We start from the raw sequence: 21,232 nt of genomic DNA, 5'->3' as shown, positions 1-21,232 counted from the left end.
TATTTCTTCTTCTCTGACTGCTGTGGCTAGGACTTCCAAAACCATGTTGAATAATAGTGGTGAGAGTGGACATTCTTGTCTTGTTCCTGATCTTAAAGGAAATGCTTTCAGTTTTTCACCACTGAGAATGATTCCTGCTGTGGGTTTGTCATATATGGTCTTTATTATGTGGAGGTAGGTTCCCTCTCTGCCCACTTTCTGGAGAGTTTTTATCATAAATTGGTGCTGAATTTTGTCAAAAGCTTCTTCTGCATCTATTGAGATGATCATACAGTTGTTATTCTTCAATTTGTTAATATGGTGTATCACATTGATTGATTTGCGTATATTGAAGAATCCTTGCATCCCTGGGATAAATCCCACTTGATCACGATGTATGATCTTTTTAATGTGTTGTTGGATTCTGTTTGCTAGTATTTTGTTGAGGATTTTTGCATCTATATTCATCAGTGATATTGGTCTCTAATTTTCTTTTTTTGTAGAATCTTTGTCTGGTTTTGGTATCAGGGTGATGGGGGACTCATAGAATGAGTTTGGGAGTGTTCCTTCCTCTGCAATTTTTTGGAAGAGTTTGAGAAAGATGGGTGTTAGCTCTTCTCTAAATGTTTGATAGAATTCACCTATGAAGCCATCTGGTCCTGGACTTTTGCTTGTTGGAAGATTTTTAATCACAGTTTCAATTGCATTACTTGTGATTGGTCTGTTATTTTCTATTTCTTCCTGGTTCAGTCTTAGAAGGTTATACCTTCTAGGAATTTGTCCATTTCTTCCAGGTTGTCCAAAATAGAGTTGCTTGTAGTAGTCTCTTTTGATGTGCTGCGGTGTCTGTTGTAAGTTCTCCTTCTTCATTTCTAATTTTACTGATTTGAGTCCTCTCCCTCTTTTTCTTGATGAGTCTGGCTAAAGGTTTATCAATTTTATCTTCTCAAAGAACCAGCTTTTAGTTTTATTGGTCTTTGCTATTGTTTTCCTTGTTTCTATTTCATTTATTTCTGCTCTTATCTTTATGTTTCTTTCCTTCTACTAATTTTGGGTTTTCTTTGTTCTTCTTTCTCCAGTTCCTTTAGGTGTAAGGTTAGATTGTTTATTTGAGATTTTTCTGGTTTATTGAGGTAGGATTGTATTGCTATAAACTTCCCTCTTAGAACTGCTTTTGCTGCATCCCATAGGTTTTGGATCATCGTGCTTTTGTTGTCATTTGTCTCTAGGTATTTTTTGATTTCCTCTGATTTCTTCAGTGATCTCTTGGTTATTTAGTAATGTATTGTTTAGCTTCCACGTGTTTGTGTTTTTTACGGGGTTTTTTCCCTGTAATTTATTTCTAATCTCGTAGTGCTGTGGTCAGAAAAGATGCTTGATATGATTTCAATTTTCTTAAACTTACCAAGGCTTGATGTGTGGCCCAAGATGTGATCTATCCTGGAGAATGTTCCGTGTACACTTGAGAAGAAAGTGTAATCTGTTGTTTTTGGATGAAATGTCCTGTAAATATCAATTAAATTTATCTGGTGTATTGTGTCATTTAAAGCTTGTGTTTCCTTATGAATTTTCTGTTTGGATGATCTGTCCATTGGTGTAAGTGAGGTGTTAAAGTCCCCCACTATGATTGTGTTACTGTCGATTTCCTCTTTTATAGCTGTTAGCAGTTGCCTTATGTATTGAGGTGCTCCTATGTTGGGTGCATATATATTTATAATTGTTATATCTCCCTCTTGGATTGATCCCTTGATCATTATGTAGTGTCCTTCCTTGTCTCTTGTAACATTCTTTATTTTAAAGTCTATTTTATCTGAAATGAGTATTGCTACTCCAGCTTTCTTTTGATTTCCATTTGCATGGAATACCTTTTTCCATTCTCTCACTTTCAGTCTGTATGTGTCCCTAGGTCTGAAGTCGGTCTCTTGTAGACAGCATATATATGTATACGAGTCTTGTTTTTGTATCTATTCAGCAAGCTTATGCCTTTTGTTTGGAACATTTAATCCATTTACATTTAAGGTAATTATCGATACGTATGTTCCTATTACCATTTTCTTAATTGTTTTGGGCTTGTTTTTGTAGGTCCTTTTCTTCTTTTGTGTTTTCCACTTAGAGACGTTCCTTTAGCATTTGTTGTAGAGCTGGTTTGGTGGTGCTGAATTCTCTTAGCTTTTGCTTGTCTGTAAAGCTTTTCTCTATCAAATCTGAATGAGATCCTTGCCTGGTAGAGTAGCCTTGGTTGTACATTTTTCCCTTTCATCACTTTAAGTATATCGTGTCACTCCCTTCTGGCTTGTAGAGTTTCTGCTGAGAAATCAGCTTTTAACCTTACGGGAGTTCCCTTGTATGTTGTCATTTTTCCCTTGTTGCTTTTAATAATTTTTCTTTGTCTTTAATTTTTGTAAATTTGATTACTGTCTGTCTTGGCGTGTTTCTCCTTGGGTTTATCCTGCCTGGGACTCTGCACTTCCTGGACTTGGGTGGCTATTTCCTTTCCCATGTTTGGGAAGTTTTCGACTATAATCTCTTCAAATATTTTCTCTGGTCCTTTCTCTCTCTCTTCTCCTTCTGGGACCCCTAAAATACGAATGTGGTGTGTTTAATGTTGTCCCAGAGGTCTCTTAGGCTGTCTTCATTTCTTTTCATTCTTTCTTCTTTTTTCTGTTCTGCGGCAGTGAATTCTACCATTCTGTCTTCCAGGTCACTTATCTGTTCTTCTGCCTCAGTTATTCTGCTATTGATTCCTTCTAGTGTAGTTTTCATTTCAGTTATTGAATTGTTCATCTGTGTTTGTTTGTTCTTTAATTATTCTAGGTCTTTGTTAAACATTTCTTGCATCTTCTCAATCTCTGCCTCCATTCTTTTTCTGAGGTCCTGGATCATCTTCACTATCATTATTCTGAATTCTTTTTCTGGAAGGTTGCCTGTCTCCACTTCATTTAGTTGTTTTTCTAGGGTTTTATCTTGTTCCTTCATCTGGTACATAGTCCTCTATCTTTCTCTGAATGTGGTTTTCGTTCCACAGGCTGCAGGACTGTAGTTCTTCTTGCTTCTGCTGTCTGCCCTCTGGTGGATGAGGCTATCTAAGAGGCTTATGCAAGCTTCTTGATGGGAGGGACTGGTGGTGGTAGAGCTGGGTGTTGCTCTGGTGGGCAGAGCTCAGTAAAACTTTAATCTGCTTGTCTGCTGATGGGTGGGGCTGAGTTCACTCCCTGTTGGGTGCTTGGCCTGAGATGATCCAGCACTGGAGGCTACAGGCTCTTTGGTGGGGCTAATGGCGGACTCCGGGAGGGTTCATGCCAAAGAGTACTTCCCAGATCTTCTGCTTCCGGTGTCCTTGTCCCCGCAGTGAGCCAAGCCACCCCCCCGCCTCTGCAGGAGACCCTCCAACACTAGCAGGTAGGTCTGGTTCAGTCTCCTATGGGGTCATTGCTCCTTCCCCTGGGTCCTGATGTGCACACTACTTTGTGTGTGCCCTCCAAGAGTGGAGGCTCTGTTTCCCCCAGTCCTGTTGAAGTCCTGCAAATCAAATCCCACTAGCCTTCAAAGTCTGATTCTCTGGGAATTCCTCCTCCCAGGTCCTTTGCCAGACCCCCAGGTTGGGAAGCCTGACGTGGGGCTCAGAACCTTCACTCCAGTGGGTGGACTTCCGTGGTATAAGTATTCTCCAGCTTGTGACTCACCCACCCAGCGGTTATGGGATTTGATTTTATTGTGATTGCGCCCCTTCTATCGTCTCATTGCAGCTTCTCCTTTGTCTTTGGATGTGGGGTATCTTGAACTTTTTTGGTGAATTCCAGTGTCTTCCTGTCGATGACTGTTCAGCAATTAGTTGTGATTCCAGTGCTCCCGCAAGAAGAAGTGAGCTCATGTCCTCCTATTTCACCACCTTGAACCAATCTCTCTTCTCTTGTTGCGGAGCAGGGGCTCTAGGCACGGGTTTCAGTAGTTGTGGTAAGCAGGCTCAGTAGTTGTGGCTCGCGGGCTCTAGAGCACAGGCTCAGTAGCTGTGGCACACAGGTTTAGCTGCTCTGCGGCATGTGGGATCTTCCCAGACCAGGGATCGAACCCGTGTCCCCTGCACTGGCAGGCAGATTCTTAACCACTGCGCCACCAGGGAAGTCCCCCCTGGTGTGTCTCTGAAACCTGGAAAGCTCTGAAAACCAAAAGTCATTTAGAACTCATTTGGTGGCACAGTTTGACCTGAATTAAGCTGATTTATCCCACTGAGTGTGAATACATTTTGCAGCTGAAAATATTAATACATTGGATCACTAGGGTCTCCCTGGACTCCTCTAGGGGTATTATATATAATCTACCTTAAATGCGCTGCTTTACCTTTCTAAAATTCAAAACATATCTGATTCCAAAACGCATCTGGACCCAAGATTCTCAGATAAAGGACAGTGGACTTACATACAGATTTGGTCTGTCCAGGCTCTCTGCTTTGTAAGCATTGCTTCAGCAATCCTTCCAACTGTACCGCAGGCACCATTTGTATACCCATTTTACAGATGAGGAAAGTGAAGCACAGAGAGGTTAAGGGACATGACCCTTCCTCCCAAGGACTTGAAAGTGTGAAAGATGGGTAAGGGCTTTCAAGAACCAAAAACTCAAACCAGGTTGGCTGCCTGGCAGCCCCTCCTACAACCCAGAGCAGTGGGCTGATGGTGGAACTGCATCCTCACAGACAAGCCCTCCAAAACCTCTCCCTGCCAGCAAAATCCACAGCTCCTGGATAATGGTGAGACCAATCCTAGAAGCACTCTCTTCCCAAGATCCTGGAGACACTGGTCTAGACAGTTTTCCTTCGTTCTTATTGCCCCTACAGCGACACTGCCTCTTTTTATGACCTTGGGTGAGTCACGTAACCCGAGTCTCAGTCTTCTCATTCATAAAGCTGTGAGCTGAGGAAACAGTTCTTATCTCACAGAGCTGTTCTCAGCATAGAGTGGGCGCTCCATGAGTGGTAAGCATGGCTGTAACTGAACGGTCCCTTAGGCCACCTGACCCCCTTCCTGTTTTTGCAGCTTCACGCACTGAGTGCAGGTATGAAGGCCTTGGTGTCGGACTTCTGCGTCCAGGGGGCTGAGCTGTGCCGCAGGGCCTGTGGTGGACATGGCTACTCGAAGCTGAGCGGCCTGCCCTCCCTGGTCACCAGAGTGACAGCCTCCTGCACCTACGAGGGTGAGAACACGGTGCTCTACCTGCAGACAGCCAGGTAAGGCCCACGTCTCTGTCCAACCCTCAGGGACCCCACCAAGCTTCTGCCTGGGTTGAAGCACCATCTGATGCCCACAGAGGGAGCAGACTTTGGGGACCACCATCTGCAGACTGTCCAACTCCCACATTATGTCTCCAATCCATCCACTTCTCCCCAGACTCATGCAGCTCCCAGCCAGGCTGCCACACCCTCCACCGGGACAACATCAATCTCCTCACTGGTCGGCTGCTTCCACCCTGCCCCACTTCCGCCCTTCCTCCACAGGCAGCCAGGGGGATTTTTTTTAAGCCTAAAGAAGATCACATCTTTCCCTTGCTTGAAATTCTTCAATGGCTTCCCACCGCTCACAGGAAAATGCCACAGTCCACACTGTGGCCTGCAAGGACCTTAAGACATGGTCCCTGCCTCCCCTCCATCCTCTCACAACCTTCTCCTCTGCTCACTTTGCCAGCCACACGTTTCTTCTTCGGGGCCTGCACACTCACTTCCCTCCCCCTAATCCTCTCCACCGCCAGGCTCCTCCTCATCTTCAGGTCTCAGCTAAAATGACACTTCCTTCAGATGCCCCCCCCCCCCACTGCGTCTCTTTTTGTGTGACGGGCCTTGAGGGCAGGGAGTCTGCCAGCCTTGTTCACTGTAGCATCTCCAGGTTCAGCACAGGGTCTGCACCAGGAGGCTCCAACCTGAAAGGCAGGGAGGAATGGCTGATTCCCCCTCCCCGCAACAGGCGGTTTCTTTCTCTCTCTCTTATGTCTGTGGGTCTTGTGGCTGACCAGGCCTTTCACGTAGGCCTGGTAGACAGGCCAAATACTTCTCCAGGCAGGGAGAAAGGACCTGCTGGCAAATTGGCTATGTAACATTTCTTTAAAAAATTTTAAACATACAACATTTGTTTTTTCTTTTCAAATTACAAAAGGAATACAAAATCATGTATTAGATACTCTATGCCCCGCACTGTGCCAAGTGCTCTGCAAATATTATCTCATTCAGTTTTCCCAAACCCCCTCTCAGGTGACCCCATCCTCATCTAGAGATGGAGGCACTGAGGCTGAGGGAAGTGAAGCGTGGAGCTGCAGAGGAATCCAGGGTTGTCTGACCCAGAGCCGCTAACCATTGGATTAGCACAAGGAAGAAGCTATGAGTCACCTGTAGTTCTCCTATACATGCTTGCAATCTTGCATCTATCCTTTTATGAGCTAAGAAAATTTAATTTCCACCATCACTGTACAATTCATCATAAATCCCCGAATCATAAGATCTTAACCAAGAGAAAAGATTGTTTGTTCAGGTATCAAAAGAATTTATGTTCATGGTCTGAGAATGTCTGCGGTCTACAGCTCCAGCTCCATTTCACTGTGAAAGAAGCTACAGCCTCGGGATGCATTTCGGCTTTTGAGTGAAGAGTAGCTATCAGCAGGGACCTGGGAAAGAAAGTGGGTGGCCCTGGTTCTCCCACGGGGAGCATAAGAGTGCATGACGCTGGGAGAGGGGTGCTGGGCTGTCCCTCAGGGCTCCCCACCCTCTCACCTGCTGGTACCCCTGCCCCCTAGGTTTCTGGTGAAGAGCTACCTGCAGGCTCAGGAGTCATCACAGAGGTCTCTCCCTCAGTCTGTTGCATACCTGACTGCACCTGACCTGGCCAAGTGCCCAGCCCAAAATGTAGCCGACTTCCTCCACCCAGAGCTTTACACCACGGCCTGGGCACACGTGGCAGCCAGGTAAGCCAAGCTCAGAAATCAACCATCCCACCTGGGGGCAGGCTCCTTCCCACTAAGGCCTTTGGGACTGGCTGGGTGGACATTCTAGGATACTCTTCCAAAAACCACCCCCTTCCCCAACCTCCTCAAGTCCTCTCAGCTCCTGCCACCAGGGGCAGAAAGGAGAATTCACCTGTCAGCCATGGACCACTATCACTTCCCCATCCTGGTCAAGATAGTAGGAAGACATCACCTCTCTAGCCAGTGCAAGGAATTTTTAAAATCTTTAGGGTCTCACTGTGGTTTGCATTACAAAGAATGTACCCATATGTAAATACTACATATGTATTGGTACGTAAATACTAATAAATAAAGCAATACAGTCATCCATCTGTATCTGCAGGGGATTGGTTCCAGGACCCCTGCGGATACCAAACTCCCAGGATGCACAAGTCCCTTCTATAAAATGGGATATTTGCAGATTTGCAATATTATGTGTAGGTATTTGCATATGCACATCCTCCCATTTACTTTAAATCATCTCTAGATTACTTATAATACCCAATAAAATGTAAATATTATGTAAATAGGTGTAAATACAATGCAAATGATATGTAAATAGTTGCCAGCGTGCAGCAAATTCTATTTTTGCTTTTTGGAACTTTCTAGAATGTTTTTTTCCAAATATTTGATTCTTGGTTGAATCTGAAGATGTGGAAACTGTGGATACAGAGGGACAACTGTGCTCACATATTCGAAATATCCCACAATCTAAAAATAATTTTCAAAAATGTGACTATAACAAGGGATAGTATATGTTTATTTCCAGGGTCTAGTAGGCTCCAGGTAACACAGACAAGACCAAGGACTCCTCCATTCTGTCATCCAGCAAATATCGTCGGACACTTACTGTATGTCAGGAATGTCCAAACATGCCAGGGGGCTGGGAATAAAGACACCATCATGGAAAAGGTGGAGAGATTTAGCTACCTAGAAAGGAAAACTTCTGAGCCCCTCCCCAACTAAAACACCATAAAATCCTGGAAAAAATAGTTTCATTATATAATATGAGGTCTTATATCCCAACCTGTGGTCTCAGGGATGGTTAATAGTCATTTCAAGATCACAAGCAACTTGGGACATTCATTTATGTTTTACCACAAATATTTAGTACCTATAATCTGCCAGGCACTGTTCCAGTCACTAGGGATCTATCAGTAAACCAGTCCGACAAAAAGCCCAGGCCTCGGGCTTCCCTGGTAGCACAGTGGTTAAGAATCTGCCTGCCAATGCAGGGGATATGGGTTCGAGCCCTGGTCCGAAAGATCCCACATGCCACAGAGCAACTAAGCCCGTGCGCCACAACTACTGAGCCTGCACTCTAGAGCCCACAAGCCATAACTACTGAGCCTGCATGTTGCAACTACTGAAGCCCGTGAGCCTAGAGCCTGTGCTCCACAAGAGAAGGCCCCGCAATGAGAAGCCCACACACCGCAACGAAGAGTAGCCCCTGCTCGCCGCAACTAGAGAAAGCCCACACGCAGCAACGAAGACCCAATGTAGGGGAAAAAAAAAAAAAAGCCCAGGTCTCACAGAACTAACATTTCAGTTGGAGCAGTGGGGCAGGCAAAATAAGGCTGCTCAGGGTAATTAAAATGCCATCAAAGTTGGTCTTCTATATCCCCAGATGCAGAACCTGTGAATAAGGAGGGTGACCATACTACACTTTTATACCAGGACTTGAGTATCTCGACTTTGGTATCTGTGGTGGTCCTGGAACCAATCCCCCCAGAGATACCAAGGGACGGCTGTATATTGCTTTTTGCTTAGAACTCAATGTGACATGTGCTTATCTATCCCATGACAAAGCAAAATAAGTATTGCTTAATAAACAGTTTGTTTTGCATACAAATTCCAAGGGTCATGAGTGGATGGGCAGGGAATAGAAAATAAAAGAATAAAGGTTAACTAAATGGCAAATTACCAATTTCGTGGTTTGGAGAACAAGGATTGGTTTTCTTTTCTCCTCTTTTTTTTTTAAGGTCCCTTTGGTAGAACTTAGAGCAGACTGGGTGACTGACAGGCTTCACCAGCCTTCAGAGGAAAACCACTCTCCTTGCTCAGCCATAGGAAGTCAGTCAGTTGAATGGCCTGAAAACACTGGTATCAGGATGGAGTCTGCATTAGAAAGAAGGGGTGGTGCCTGGCCCAGGGCCCTGAGGCTTTACAGCCAGGAGGTTAAGAACAGCTCCACTCCTTATTAGCTACGTGACCCTGGACCAGTTAATTAGCCTCTCTAGCACTCAGTGTTCCCCACTGCAAATTGGGAATGCCTACTCTTAAAAGGGTTAAAGAGATAATGTATATCAAGTATTTAGGTTTGTAACACAAACAAATGGTCAATAAATTGGTATTATTTCTACTTCTGTGGGACCCCAGGCAGCCTGGGACCAAATGCCACCCATCTCTTCCCCACTTGTTCAAAAACAGAACCTTTTTTCTTTGGCCTTTAGGCTCATAAAGGACTCAGTGCATCATTTACAGACTCTCATGCAATCTGGGGCTGACAGGCACGAGGCATGGAACCAGACCACTGTCATACATCTCCAGGCCGCCAAGGTGAGCTGCCCATCAGCTAAAGCTGAAAGAGATCTGTTTTGTTTCCCCAGCAGGTTGTCCTGCTGAGAAAATCAGAACTCTGCCATTATTCCCCAGCCCTGCTCAGTGGCTGCCTTCATTTGACTTTCGAGGCTTTAGTCCAGGGTATTTTAATTAAAGGACTTAACTCCAAAGCAATCTTACTGGCAGCTCTTAGGGAAAAAGTGTAATGAGGCAGTGTTATTGGATTTGCTTCAGGTTGTTCAATATTTCCTCCCAGATAGAAAAGCAGGTCAAGTCTCTCCTCAGCCCCACAGGCAATCCTTAGATGTCTGATTCCATTTCCACTACGTTTTGTGTTTGCGCATAATTCACAGTCAGTCAGCAAATATTTAAGCACCCACTCAACATCAGCCATCAGGCTGGGTACTGGGGGCTCAACAGTGTCCACAGACGGCTGCGATCAGGAAAGCACTGTCACGGGGAAATACAGGCTGCCACAAGATCCCAGAACAGGTGCAAGTCTACCCACCTTGAGGAGTCAGAAAGGCTTCTCAGAAGCGGCGTATAGGCCAGGACTGCAAGGATGAGCTGAAATTAACCAGGCAAGGGGTGGAGGCTGTGGCTTTGGACAGGAAGGTGTCCCAGCAAAGGGATGAGGAGGTGTAGAAGGAGGAGGCAAGAAAAGGCATGGTGCTTGGGAGGAGATGTACATCCTTCCAAGGAGAACCTAAAGGAAGAAGACAAACCAGGACAGGAAGGAGGATAGGGGAGGAGGAAAGATAGGCAAGGCCTGGCACCTTCTGCTCCACTGTGAGAAGTCTGGCTTCTGTTTCTCATTGCAGTGGGAAGCCTCTGCAGGGTCTGTATCAGAGGAGCGAAGCGATCAGTTTCATTCTAGAAGGATCATACAGGCTTCAGGGGGTGGAATGGACTGGAGGCTAAAGGCCAGGACGGAGCAGGCAGCAGCAGTCTGGGCAAGCGCTGAGGGTGATCCAGACCATGAATCTGCCAGAGGGCACGGAGAGAAGCGGGTAGATGCAGAGATATTAAGGGTGTAGGAGAAAGGGACGGGCTTCAGAGAGCAATGCAGTGGGAAGGAGGTAGGAATGACTGCTGAGCTCTAGCTAAGGCAGCTGGGACTCTGGCCCTACCTACAGGTGGAAAACCAAGGTGTTCCCTTCAATCCTCAGGCAGCAGGCCCCAAAAATAGCAGGCTAGAACAGCGGAGCCCAGAAGCGTTTTGCAGCCTCCCTCATGGGGCGGGCGGGGCAGGGCTGGTCAGGCAGGCTGGGCATGAGCGCCACCTGGTGACCTGCCACCTCCATCACATCGGCCGGCGCCGGTATTGACTCTGCCACCCTCCATTCCGCTCCGGCCGTCACAGAGGCACCCCCTTGCTGTGTCAAATGTCCGGTCAACATAGAAGAGGGTAAGCAAATGCTGTGCTCTCACCAGACACCTAAAAAGGAGCCACACCTGCCCATTATTCGCCTGCTTTCCAAACCCATGGCCGGCCATGCACCAGACACTGCTTGCCAGGGTTACCTCATATTAAATGACCCTGAGAGGGAAAGTAAGCATAGCCTCAGTTTTAAGGATGAGCGGCTTCCTGGGAAGGCGGTGCCCAAGCCGAGTCTCTAAAGTCATAATGCGCAGGGAAATCTGCGCTTTCTGGTCTTTGGGCTCTGGGAGGACATCTACTCTACAGAAACCTCAAGTACCCAACTGGGTCTCATCTGGAAACCACAAATGTGTAGGTAGAGTGACGGCAACACGAGGGGGGTTGGGGAACAGTGGCAGAGGGGTGGAGGAGGAGGATCGGACCCTGGCCTAAGTTCTGGTCCCAGCCCATTATAATCTCGCCTCAGTCTCTGGTGGCTTTGGCAACACAGCACAGCGGTTAACAGTACAAACTTAACCGAGAGGCAGACTACCCTGGTTTGGATCTCACTGCTACCACTCACCAGCCAGTGCTTGGGCAGGCAAGGAACTTAATCTCTCGATGCCTCAGAGGCCTCATCTGCAAAATGGAGCTACTGATAGTACCTAACTTGTAGGATTATTGTGAAGATTAAATGAGTTAATACCTGTACAACTTGAAGAGCCACCTAGGCTATAAACGCTACACATCCCACCCCCACCCCTAAATTAGGCAGGAAGCAAGACTGAAACAGACACACACACACACACTAATAAATAAAGTTCATTGTGTTCAGAGCATGGTGCCAAGGTTTGGCTCAGCCTTTCCCCAAAGGAAGAGGCCACCTTCCTCTCTCTGGTCCTCCTCCTGCTTTGTGAGGCAGAGGCCCTTGGGCAGCTCTTCATCACTCCACTCTTAAACCCAGGTCCCTGAGAATTTAAGGATGTGGCTCTCAGATTAGAAAAGGGAAACAGGGCCTAAGTGAAAAAAGTGAGGCTCTCCAGCTGTGCCAAACTGGGTCCAGTTTGAACACCAAGGGCTGTCTGACCCAGCAGGGGCAGCAGAGCACATCTTCTCCTTTTCCATATTCAAATGCTGCAAACCCAGCATGGCTGTGAGCACCCCAGGTCCAGGTGGCAAAGTGGTATTGTTAGCACCCACGTGAGGCCTCCCTGGGAAAGGCAGATCCACTCCAAGTGAGAAACCTCATCATGTCACTGGCCTGTTGAAGACTCTGGTGGCCCCCTGACCCCCACAGAATAAAATCCCAACCACGTCATTCACAGCCCTTCATCGACCTGGGTCCCAATTGCCCATCCACCCTGACTTTCACAGTTCCCTGTCATCACCTCACCTTACCCTTAAATTGCTGCAGCCTCCTGAAAGTATAGCCCTGTGCCCGTGCAGTTCTCCCCTGCCTAAGAATGACTATTACCCTCATTCCTTGTCCCTCGGGTAAATTCCTTTGATCCCTCGAGACACTCTAAGCCTTGCTACTTCAAGTCACTACCAGCAGTATGGGCATTACTGGGGAGCTATTCCAAAATCTGCATTTTGACAAAATCCCCAGGTAATCTGTACACACATAAAAATTTGAGAAGACCTAATATATATGCTCTCCTTTTCTCTCTCCTCCCATAGAACTCGTATATCCTACCAGATAAAAATAATGTGCATTTGTCTTAGGGAGAAGGGTTTAATAACCAGTAAGGCAGGAGTACCCACCAATCAGAAAGGACTTCAGACCTAAGGGAAAAGCGTCCTGCTGGGTCGGGCGGCGTTAAACCTTTAGTTGCTGGGCTGTGTGGAGGAGGAGCATCCCTGGGAAGAAGCCTGGCAGAGGGGGTTCTTGCCAGTTGAAGGCAGTGGTCACTTACCAACCAGCATCAAAGTATTACTTTAACCACCGACAAAGCCGGACTGTTGTATATGGGCTAAACAGCTTACCTCAAGGAGTTTACAGTCTAGCTAGGATAAATTTTATGTACATCTTGAACCTCTGTTCTCTCACTTCAAGGCACACACATACACACACACACACACACACACACACACACACACACAACCACTGCCTTGAACACAGCAGACAATAAGTAGCTGTTTTCTTGAGAAAAGCAGTGCTGTCCTCCACTGTCCCCAGGTCAGCCTCCAATACTGCTGTATTCTCTCTCTCTGCTTTCAAACCTACTTGACTGGCCCAAGGAAAATGAGGAAACTAAGGACCAAGTTCCAGAGCCCACCAGCCGCCAGCACACGCACACACACACACGTGCACACACACGCGTGCACACACCCCTGTCAAAAAGGCTCAGACGCGGTGAGCTAGTAGAAAGGCAGCGCTTGTCAGCCTGCTGGGAAACACATGGCCACAGCAAGCTTATTCCAGTAGTTTTGCCAAGCTTCCAGGATGACTTGTCGAGGCAGAAATCAGAGGCTAACGCATCTCTGTGTCTTTGTAGGCACACCTCTACTATGTCACTGTGAAGATTTTTACAGAAGCTCTGGAGAAACTGGAAAATCAACCAGCAATTCAGCAGGTGCTCAAACGCCTCTGTGATCTCTATGCTTTACATGGCATCATGACTAACACGGGCGACTTTCTCCATGATGGCTTCCTATCCGGCGCCCAAACAGATGTGGCGAGAAAAGCCTACCTGGACCTTCTCCTCCTCATCCGGTGAGTGGCTGCCCTTCGCCCTAAGCCCTTTGTTCACTTCAAACTCCAAAACCTTCAACTCTAAAACCTTGTTAAATGGGGGTCTGGCAAAAGCAGCACTAGCCCTGGACAGGTTTACATCCTAGCATCATTACACCAACGTAAAGCATTATGAATTAATGAAAGGAAAAAATGGGGGAAAAATCACAACTAAAAATGTTTAAGAATAAATTATCTAGCTACCTCAATCGAACTCTTCAACATTGTCCAGAAATGACAGAATCTACAGAATATGAATAAAAGCATACTACATATTAATAATATTAATGAGCCTTGGTCTTAGCTAATACTTAAGGAACACTTATGCGTGGCAGGCACTATGCCAAAAGCTTTTATATACATCATCTCATTTAACCCTGACAGGGTTCTGAAGTGGATACTATTACGCTCTCCATTTTACAGGGGAGGAAATTCAGGCTTAGGGCCCAAGGTCACACAGTGAGCCAGAGGAGGGTCTGGGTACAATCGAGGACCTGTCTGCCTCCAGAGCATGTGCTCTTAAACTGTATGTTAAAGTGAAGGTTGGGCTATTGTTTATTTCAAACGTATCCTTATCTTTGTTGAATATGCTTAGTTGACTAAGCTCACTTTAATACTCCCTCAGCTTCAAGACGACATTTTTAAAATCTAGTAATTCACATGCTGATTTGTAACACAATAATATAGTTTTTATATGCAGCATAAGGCGGTGCAGTTTAGGGTCATGACATACTAATGCAATACTTTCATCCTGTCACTTACATAGAATCTAAATGATCACTTTAAAAACATATAAAAACCAAAGCCCCAACATGACCAGGGCACTGGAAGAAACAGAAATTAATACTAATTAGTAACCATTGTCCATAAGATGGAAAATGAGCTAACTTGATAACGCCACCTTTTCTGAAAAAACAGGATGCCTGTTGTGTATGTTGGGGGCTGGATGTGGTATGACACATGTGTATATGACTTTTCCCCTAGAACCTCCAATAGTTCACATTATCAACAAGACTAAGAACAAAAAGAAAGGGGAATTCACTGGCGGTCCAGTGGTTAAGACTCTGCGCTTCCACTGCAGGGGGCATGGGTTCGATCCCTGGTCAGGGAAATGAGATCCCGCATCCCACGCGGCCCAGCCAATAAACAAAGATTTGAATTTTTTTTTATAAAATAAGATATTCATGAAGGAGGTTTTAAAAAAAAACTAGACCAGGTTCTTTTTCTTTCTAACAATATGCAACATGTTACATATGACTCCAAATAAGCACCTAACAGATATTTGGTGGTCAGTAAATGTCTGTTCAATTAAATCTTCAAAAATTATCAAAAACTACCTTTGATATAATTATTCCCTGGGTATTAAACTTTCCCTAATATAGAGAATCCAGTGGTGGAAACCATTAATAGCATGATTGAGTACTGCACAGTTCAAGCCCAAGCGTATCTAACTTTCTGAAACGCTTGGCATTTAAAAGCACATGAAGACAATAATGTTCTAGCCCTGATTGCCAGTGATAATGAAACACAAACGATCACCTTAATACCTATAAGCATGATTTTTTTAATCTCCAACAGCACGCTAAGTGCTTCCCTTGGCCCCAGAGGCTTACAATTCAAGACAAGAAAGACAGCACTGACACAAATAGACAACGTATGCATGCATCAAACCCACAAACTGATTTACTCACATTATGGTTCCTAAGTAACCTTCCGACTACTGCAGGGTAATTAGGTATGTAACAGACTCCATGCTTTTAACAGTTCTGTGTTCCATGCCTCGATTATTCAGTATCGCCCTCAGATTTCTGAGATGACAAATGAAGGATGGCACACTATTCTAAGTGACACTAAGAACCAGCTCTCTGTGTTATGGTAATTAACTGACCAAAACAGTTTTTAGTTGTTTAAATGGTCATAAAATCTCAGGTGGGAGACTTCCAGGCAAAGATGGCAGACTGAACATATGCATTTATTTTTGTTCCCTCCTGAAACCCTACTAAAACGTCAGTAAATTAATTTAAAAAGGCATAAACCCATAAAAATTTAAATTTTAAAAGGCATTAACCCACAAAAGAAAGAGAACAGCAGAGGAAACATGAAATTTGGAGAGTAGATGGAAAAACAGTGACTTAGCAGACCTGAATAAACTGAATCATAAACCAGCAGTAGGAAAAGCCAAGAAGCAAACAAGTGCCACCAAAGAACCTCAAGAACTACAGCACCAGGGACCTCTGGCAATGGGGGTGAAGGTAAACGTGACAGGATGGGTTGGAAGTCTATTTCAGAAGGAGTTGAATCCCCAGTTCCCCTTCTGTCTGAGTAGTTTTAAGGCTTTCCCTGACCGCACCCTGGCAGGAGGGTAAACAGAGGGTCTACAGACTAGGGGACGTCAGGCATAGCTGAGGATGAAGAACATCAGGCTACCCTACAGAAAACAGGGCCTTGAATAAATGTTTATAGGCCAATGCTGACAGTCCTCTCCCCCAGCCCTCTTTTCCCACTGGTTCCCAGCAAATTGGCAGCCAGGCTCGTGTCCTGCAGGAAAATGATAACATGATCCTCCTCTAGAGAATCTGACCAGCCCAAAGGAGAGAGAAGTAAAGACACTGACACCAAGGTCCCCCAATGGTATACCCAGTTCACCCCACAGGGAACCCCACACTGACAAGCACACCCAGACTTCTAATCAGCTAGTTAATGCCCCACTCTTAGCTATGATCAGACACTCAGGGATCACCAGACACCTGAGGAAAGCCCTTGACATAAAAGACAGAGACCAAGCAAGAACAAGGCAACTCGAGGGTCACAAATGAAACTTCACAGAGAAGAGAACTTTTTTGAAAGATCAGTAATATCCTCAAAGAGTTAAGAGGAGCTATGGCAACCACAAAACAAGAATGCCATTTCCTAAAAAGTAATATTCAGAGAACCAAAAAAAAAAAAGGGCTCTATGAAATTAATGATAGTGAAAATGAAAAGCTCAATTGAAGGACTGGAAGACAAAGCTGCAGAAATCTCGCAGAAAGAAAGCAAAAAGGCAAGAGACAAAAATAGGAGAGAAGCTAAAAATAGTAAGAGGACTGATCCTAACTGTCCATCATCTAAAGAACAGGTCTAGAAAGAGAAGACAAAGAAAGGAGAAGGGAGCAAATCATTAACAAAATAATTCAAGAAAATACTCCTCAAATGAAGGATATGAGTTTCAGATTGAAAAGGCGACAGACTGGAGGAGAGGAAACAAAACACACATACACAAAATAAGTCAAACATATAGTGTGCAAAGTGGTAATAAACGCTACGAAGAAAAAGATAGCAGGGAAGGGGAATGAGGAATGCTGGGGGTGGGGGTGGAGGGCTGTAGTTTCAAATAGGTTAGAGAAGGCCTCTCGGGGAGAGTGATGTCTGAGGAAAGATCTGGAGGTGGGGAGGTGAGAGGAGCCATGTGGTTGGCTGGCAGAAGTGCATTCCAGGCAAAGGAGAAGTACAAATGCTGGAAGCCAGAGAGTGCCTGGCATGTCCATCCAGCAAACAGAGAAGAGGCCGCAGCAGCTGGAGTGGCATGACTGAGGTGGAGAATGAGAACAGAGGTCAGAGAACTAGGGGTGTACTGGGAACGACAATGGGGTGGGTGTAGGTCACTGCAAAGACGTAAGACTTTGACTTTCACTTTGTGTGAGAACAAGGAAGGTTCTGAGCGTAGGACAGACACAATCTGAGGAGATCTGAGGTGTGTTTCTAAAGGGTCACTCCAGCTGCCATATTAAGAACTGACTCGGGAGGGGGACAAGAGTGAAAAGCAGGGAGTCCAGTCAGGAGGCTGCTGCAATAATCCAGGGGAGAGATGCTGCTGCATTGGACCAGGGTGATAGCACTGGAGGTGGTGGGAAGTGGTAGAAGTCTGGATATATTTTGAAGGTAGAACAAGATTTGCTGACAGATTAGATATGGAATGTAAGAGACAGAGAGGAGTTCAGGTTTTGGGCCAGGACAGAGTCGCCATTTACTATAAACGGGGAAGACTACAGGAGAGCCAGGTTTGGGCAGGATGGATAGAAGGTTTAGAAGGTCAGGAGTTTGGTTTGGAATACATCAAGTTTGAAGAGCCTGCTAGAAATCAAGTAAGATGTTAGTAGGCAGGAGAGACGGGAGAGAGAAATTTCGAAGTCACTGGCATATGGTTGGTATTTAAAGCCATGAGAAGGATGGTATCACAAGGGGTGAGTGTATGAAGAGAAGAGGCCCAAGTACAGAGTCTTGGGACCCTCCAAAGATGATGATGAGGTGACCTCGACAAGAGCTGCTTCAGTGGAATGGTGGGAGTGAAGACCTGAACAGATCTAGTTGAGAAGAGGGGGAGAAGAACTAGAAAGAGCAAGCATCAACAAGCAGAAGTCTTTCAAGTTTTGTCACAAAGCGGAGCCAAGATATGGGTCAGACGATGGAGAGGGAAATAGAGTCAAATGATTGTTTTTATTTTATTTCATTTTTTTGCAGTACACGGGCCTCTCACCATTACGGCCTCTCCCACTGCGGAGCACAGGCTCCAGACGCGCAGGCTCAGTGGCCATGGCTCACGGGCCCAGCCGCTCCGCAGCATGTGGGATCCTCCCAAACCGGGGCACGAACCCGTGTCCCCTGCATCGGCAGGCGGACTCTCAACCACTGCGCCACCAGGGAAGCCCCAAATGATTGTTTTTAGGTGGGAGAAATGACAGCTTGTTTGTAAACTGATGAAAATGATCTGGGAGAGAGGGGAATTTTGACGTTATAGGGGAAAGGCAGGAGGACTTCTGGAACATTGCTCTCTACTAGGCAGGAGGGGAAGGCATCTAGTGGACGAGGAGGGACTGGTCTGAGCTGGGAACCTGGACAGTTTACCTGTACTATGAGAGAAAACCCCATATGTTTAAATGCATGGGTGGGAACTTGTGGAACTCTTCTTACCACTTCTATTTTACCAGTGAAATAGGACTCAAAGTCATCTAGGTTGAGAGAGATGGGGGGGTGAGTAGTGTAGATCTGAAGATCAAAGAGAAGGTGGGAGATAATCATCTAAGAGAATGAAGGAGTAAATGAATTAGAATGTGATATGACTGCCGGGTAGCAATAAGGGCCCACCTGAGTCCTTATTAAAACAGTCAGTATTGGTTTTTCCAGCCATATATTGTTACAAAGGTATGGGGCAAAGTCGGTGGAAAACTGGAAATAACGAGGAATGGGGTTTTGCTAAACAAGTATGACAAAGCAAGAAAAATTGATGAATATTGTTTGGAGGGAGTGAATATAATAGACCATGGAATTTCAGACAGATGAGGGAAGTGACACCATGTAGATGAGGGACTTTAAATAGGCAGTAGGTGAATCATGAACAGCCCTGTAGGAAAATCATTTCATAATAATGATTAAAGGCCATCCAGAAAGGATTAAATAAGTACAGTATCTCAGTCACCTCAAATACTCTGTGAAACGAGGGTTAAGGAAGAGTGCAAACAATCACATATTTTATTTTATATCCTCTGCTAAAAAAGGAAGGGAAGCATGTGAACAATTATTTTAATATTTCATTCCATAGGTTAAAATAATTTTGTCGCTTGAGAGGGAAAATAAGAATCATAGAAGTCAGAATAGTAGAGGGAGTAAGCTAGAAAGAGAGGTGACAGTGACAAGAACATGGCTGAGACTATAGTGAGATGCTGATGTGGATGACAAGGCCTGGTGCGTGATCTTGGCAGACAGTGACAGAGCGAGGCTGTAGAACACGATCAATGGGGAGAAGATTCAAGAAACTGAGAAATCAAGTTTTAGAGGAACTTCCACATAGACAGTGAAATCACTAAGAATTATGACAGAAGTGCTGGAGAGCGACCCCTAGAACAGGAGAGATGTGGTGGGAACGTGGCTCCGCCGTGAACAGAATACATAAACTCATACTAACATACAGGATACATACAGTCATAACAGGGTAAGCACTGAATATCAGTCTGGCCAAAACTGTAATTATATTGGGAGGCAGGAAGGCCGTGGGGAGGAAGCAGAGGTTGGGGGATGGGGAGGGGGGATGACCGGTACTGCTGAGGAGAGTGGTGCTAAAATAAATCCGTATCTTCTGTAATAGTCAACAGATAATATCTAGCACCAATGAACATGAAGTAGCAATACAAACAAGACATTTAGAGTCATTCGGGTAAATTCCCAAAATATCAGCTAAAAGACTAAAACTGATTGCTTCTGGGGTAGGGGGGAAGAAATGGAGGGGAGAGGCAGGGATATGCTGATTTTCAATAACAAGCCTTGAAGAACTATTTGACTCTTTATGCTGTGCTTATATAACTGATCAAAAATTAAAACTTAAAGAAAAAAAAAGCCGAGTTGTTCGAAAAGTGGATAATGATGCAACTTCTAATTAGGTGTTGCTATTCACCATCCCAGATTAATCAGATTCGTAAAAGCAATCTAAAATACAACTCTTTTGTTTTTTTCTCTCAGAAGGGATGCTGTCTTGTTAACTGATGCTTTTGACTTCACCGATCAGTGTTTAAATTCAGCACTTGGTTGTTATGACGGAAATGTCTATGAACGTCTGTTCCAGTGGGCTCAGAGGTCACCAACCAATACTCAGGTAGTTGAATAGAACACATTATAAATTATGCAAGAGAGCCGAGAGCAAGCAGTGAATATATCTCCATGTTTTCCCATTTTAATTGATTCCCATTAGGTTAGAAATTGCTTGGCATAGCATGTCTATTTAAAATATTTTGAGAATACATAAAAGAAACCAGGAGCAGGGATGTGGCCTGGTAGGAACTCTGAGTCTGAACTGTAATAAGCAAAATGCATTGCTCAGAATTTGGTAAAGGGAATTTGGAGAAAGGCCCAAGCTCTAAATCACGGCTTGACATACACAAGGGCATACACACATAGTGGCAAAGTGGCTTTTAAGTAACAGAAATAAAAAGATAAATCACTGCACTGATTTAACCATCTTAATTTCAGCCTTTTAACTCTTAGTTTCGTGTTGATACAGTAGGTATTCAGGGGTGATAGGAAGCTTGGGGGTGGTGGTCTCTCTCTCAGCCCTCACTGCCTGCTAGAGATGCCTCCTCCCCCTTCTCTACAAGGAAGAAAATCCCAGGGACAAAGAAGCCTGCTGCGCTGCCATCAGTACCCCAGGAAAGCCAAATAAATGACAATCACAAGGGTTATGGCAAAAAGATCCCCAGCTGTCCCAGGAGAGAACACGAGAACTCATTAACAGAAGAAAGGGGAGGACTCATAAAATCCTAACAGTCTACAGCCAGCATTCCAGACTCTCTGCTATGAGCCTCATTGGGAAACATTATGAATATCAACGCCTACATTAACTGGAGTAGAGAAATAAACCCTGTATTTACAATTTGGGGAACCAACATTTACTAGCAGATTTGATACAGATGATCAAAACAAAGACACTCTATAGCTATACAACAGGTTATTTTAAGTTCTATAATGCAGATATGTAATTCAGATGATGAAGTCTAGTTTTTTACCTCTTTCCTCTTCAAATTTCGGAAAAGGTGTCTTAACACCTCATCAAATTGGCACCTCTCAGGCTTTCATTCACACTTAGCATGGTG

The 21,232-nt window shown here is 45.0% G+C and overlaps 1 protein-coding gene across 3 annotated transcripts in view; it reads left to right on the top strand.

The window, feature by feature from the left end:
• Positions 1–21,232, top strand: part of ACOX2 (acyl-CoA oxidase 2) — a 35,617-nt gene that overhangs the window by 11,856 nt on the left and 2,529 nt on the right. For all 3 annotated transcript variants that reach the window (XM_029242233.1, XM_029242230.1, XM_029242234.1), the window contains exons 10-14: positions 5,010–5,200; positions 6,754–6,921; positions 9,414–9,519; positions 13,381–13,598; positions 20,106–20,238. In XM_029242233.1, the coding sequence (XP_029098066.1) occupies positions 5,010–5,200; positions 6,754–6,921; positions 9,414–9,519; positions 13,381–13,598; positions 20,106–20,238 (816 nt within the window). The remainder of the gene's footprint in view (positions 1–5,009; positions 5,201–6,753; positions 6,922–9,413; positions 9,520–13,380; positions 13,599–20,105; positions 20,239–21,232) is intronic.

This window comes from Monodon monoceros, unplaced genomic scaffold, assembly GCF_005190385.1.
Source record: "Monodon monoceros isolate NGI ecotype Baffin Bay Population unplaced genomic scaffold, NGI_Narwhal_1 Super_Scaffold_3, whole genome shotgun sequence".
Taxonomy (NCBI): domain Eukaryota; kingdom Metazoa; phylum Chordata; class Mammalia; order Artiodactyla; family Monodontidae; genus Monodon; species Monodon monoceros.
Note: the sequence above shows the minus strand (reverse complement) of the source record. Positions and strands in the feature narration are given on the sequence as shown.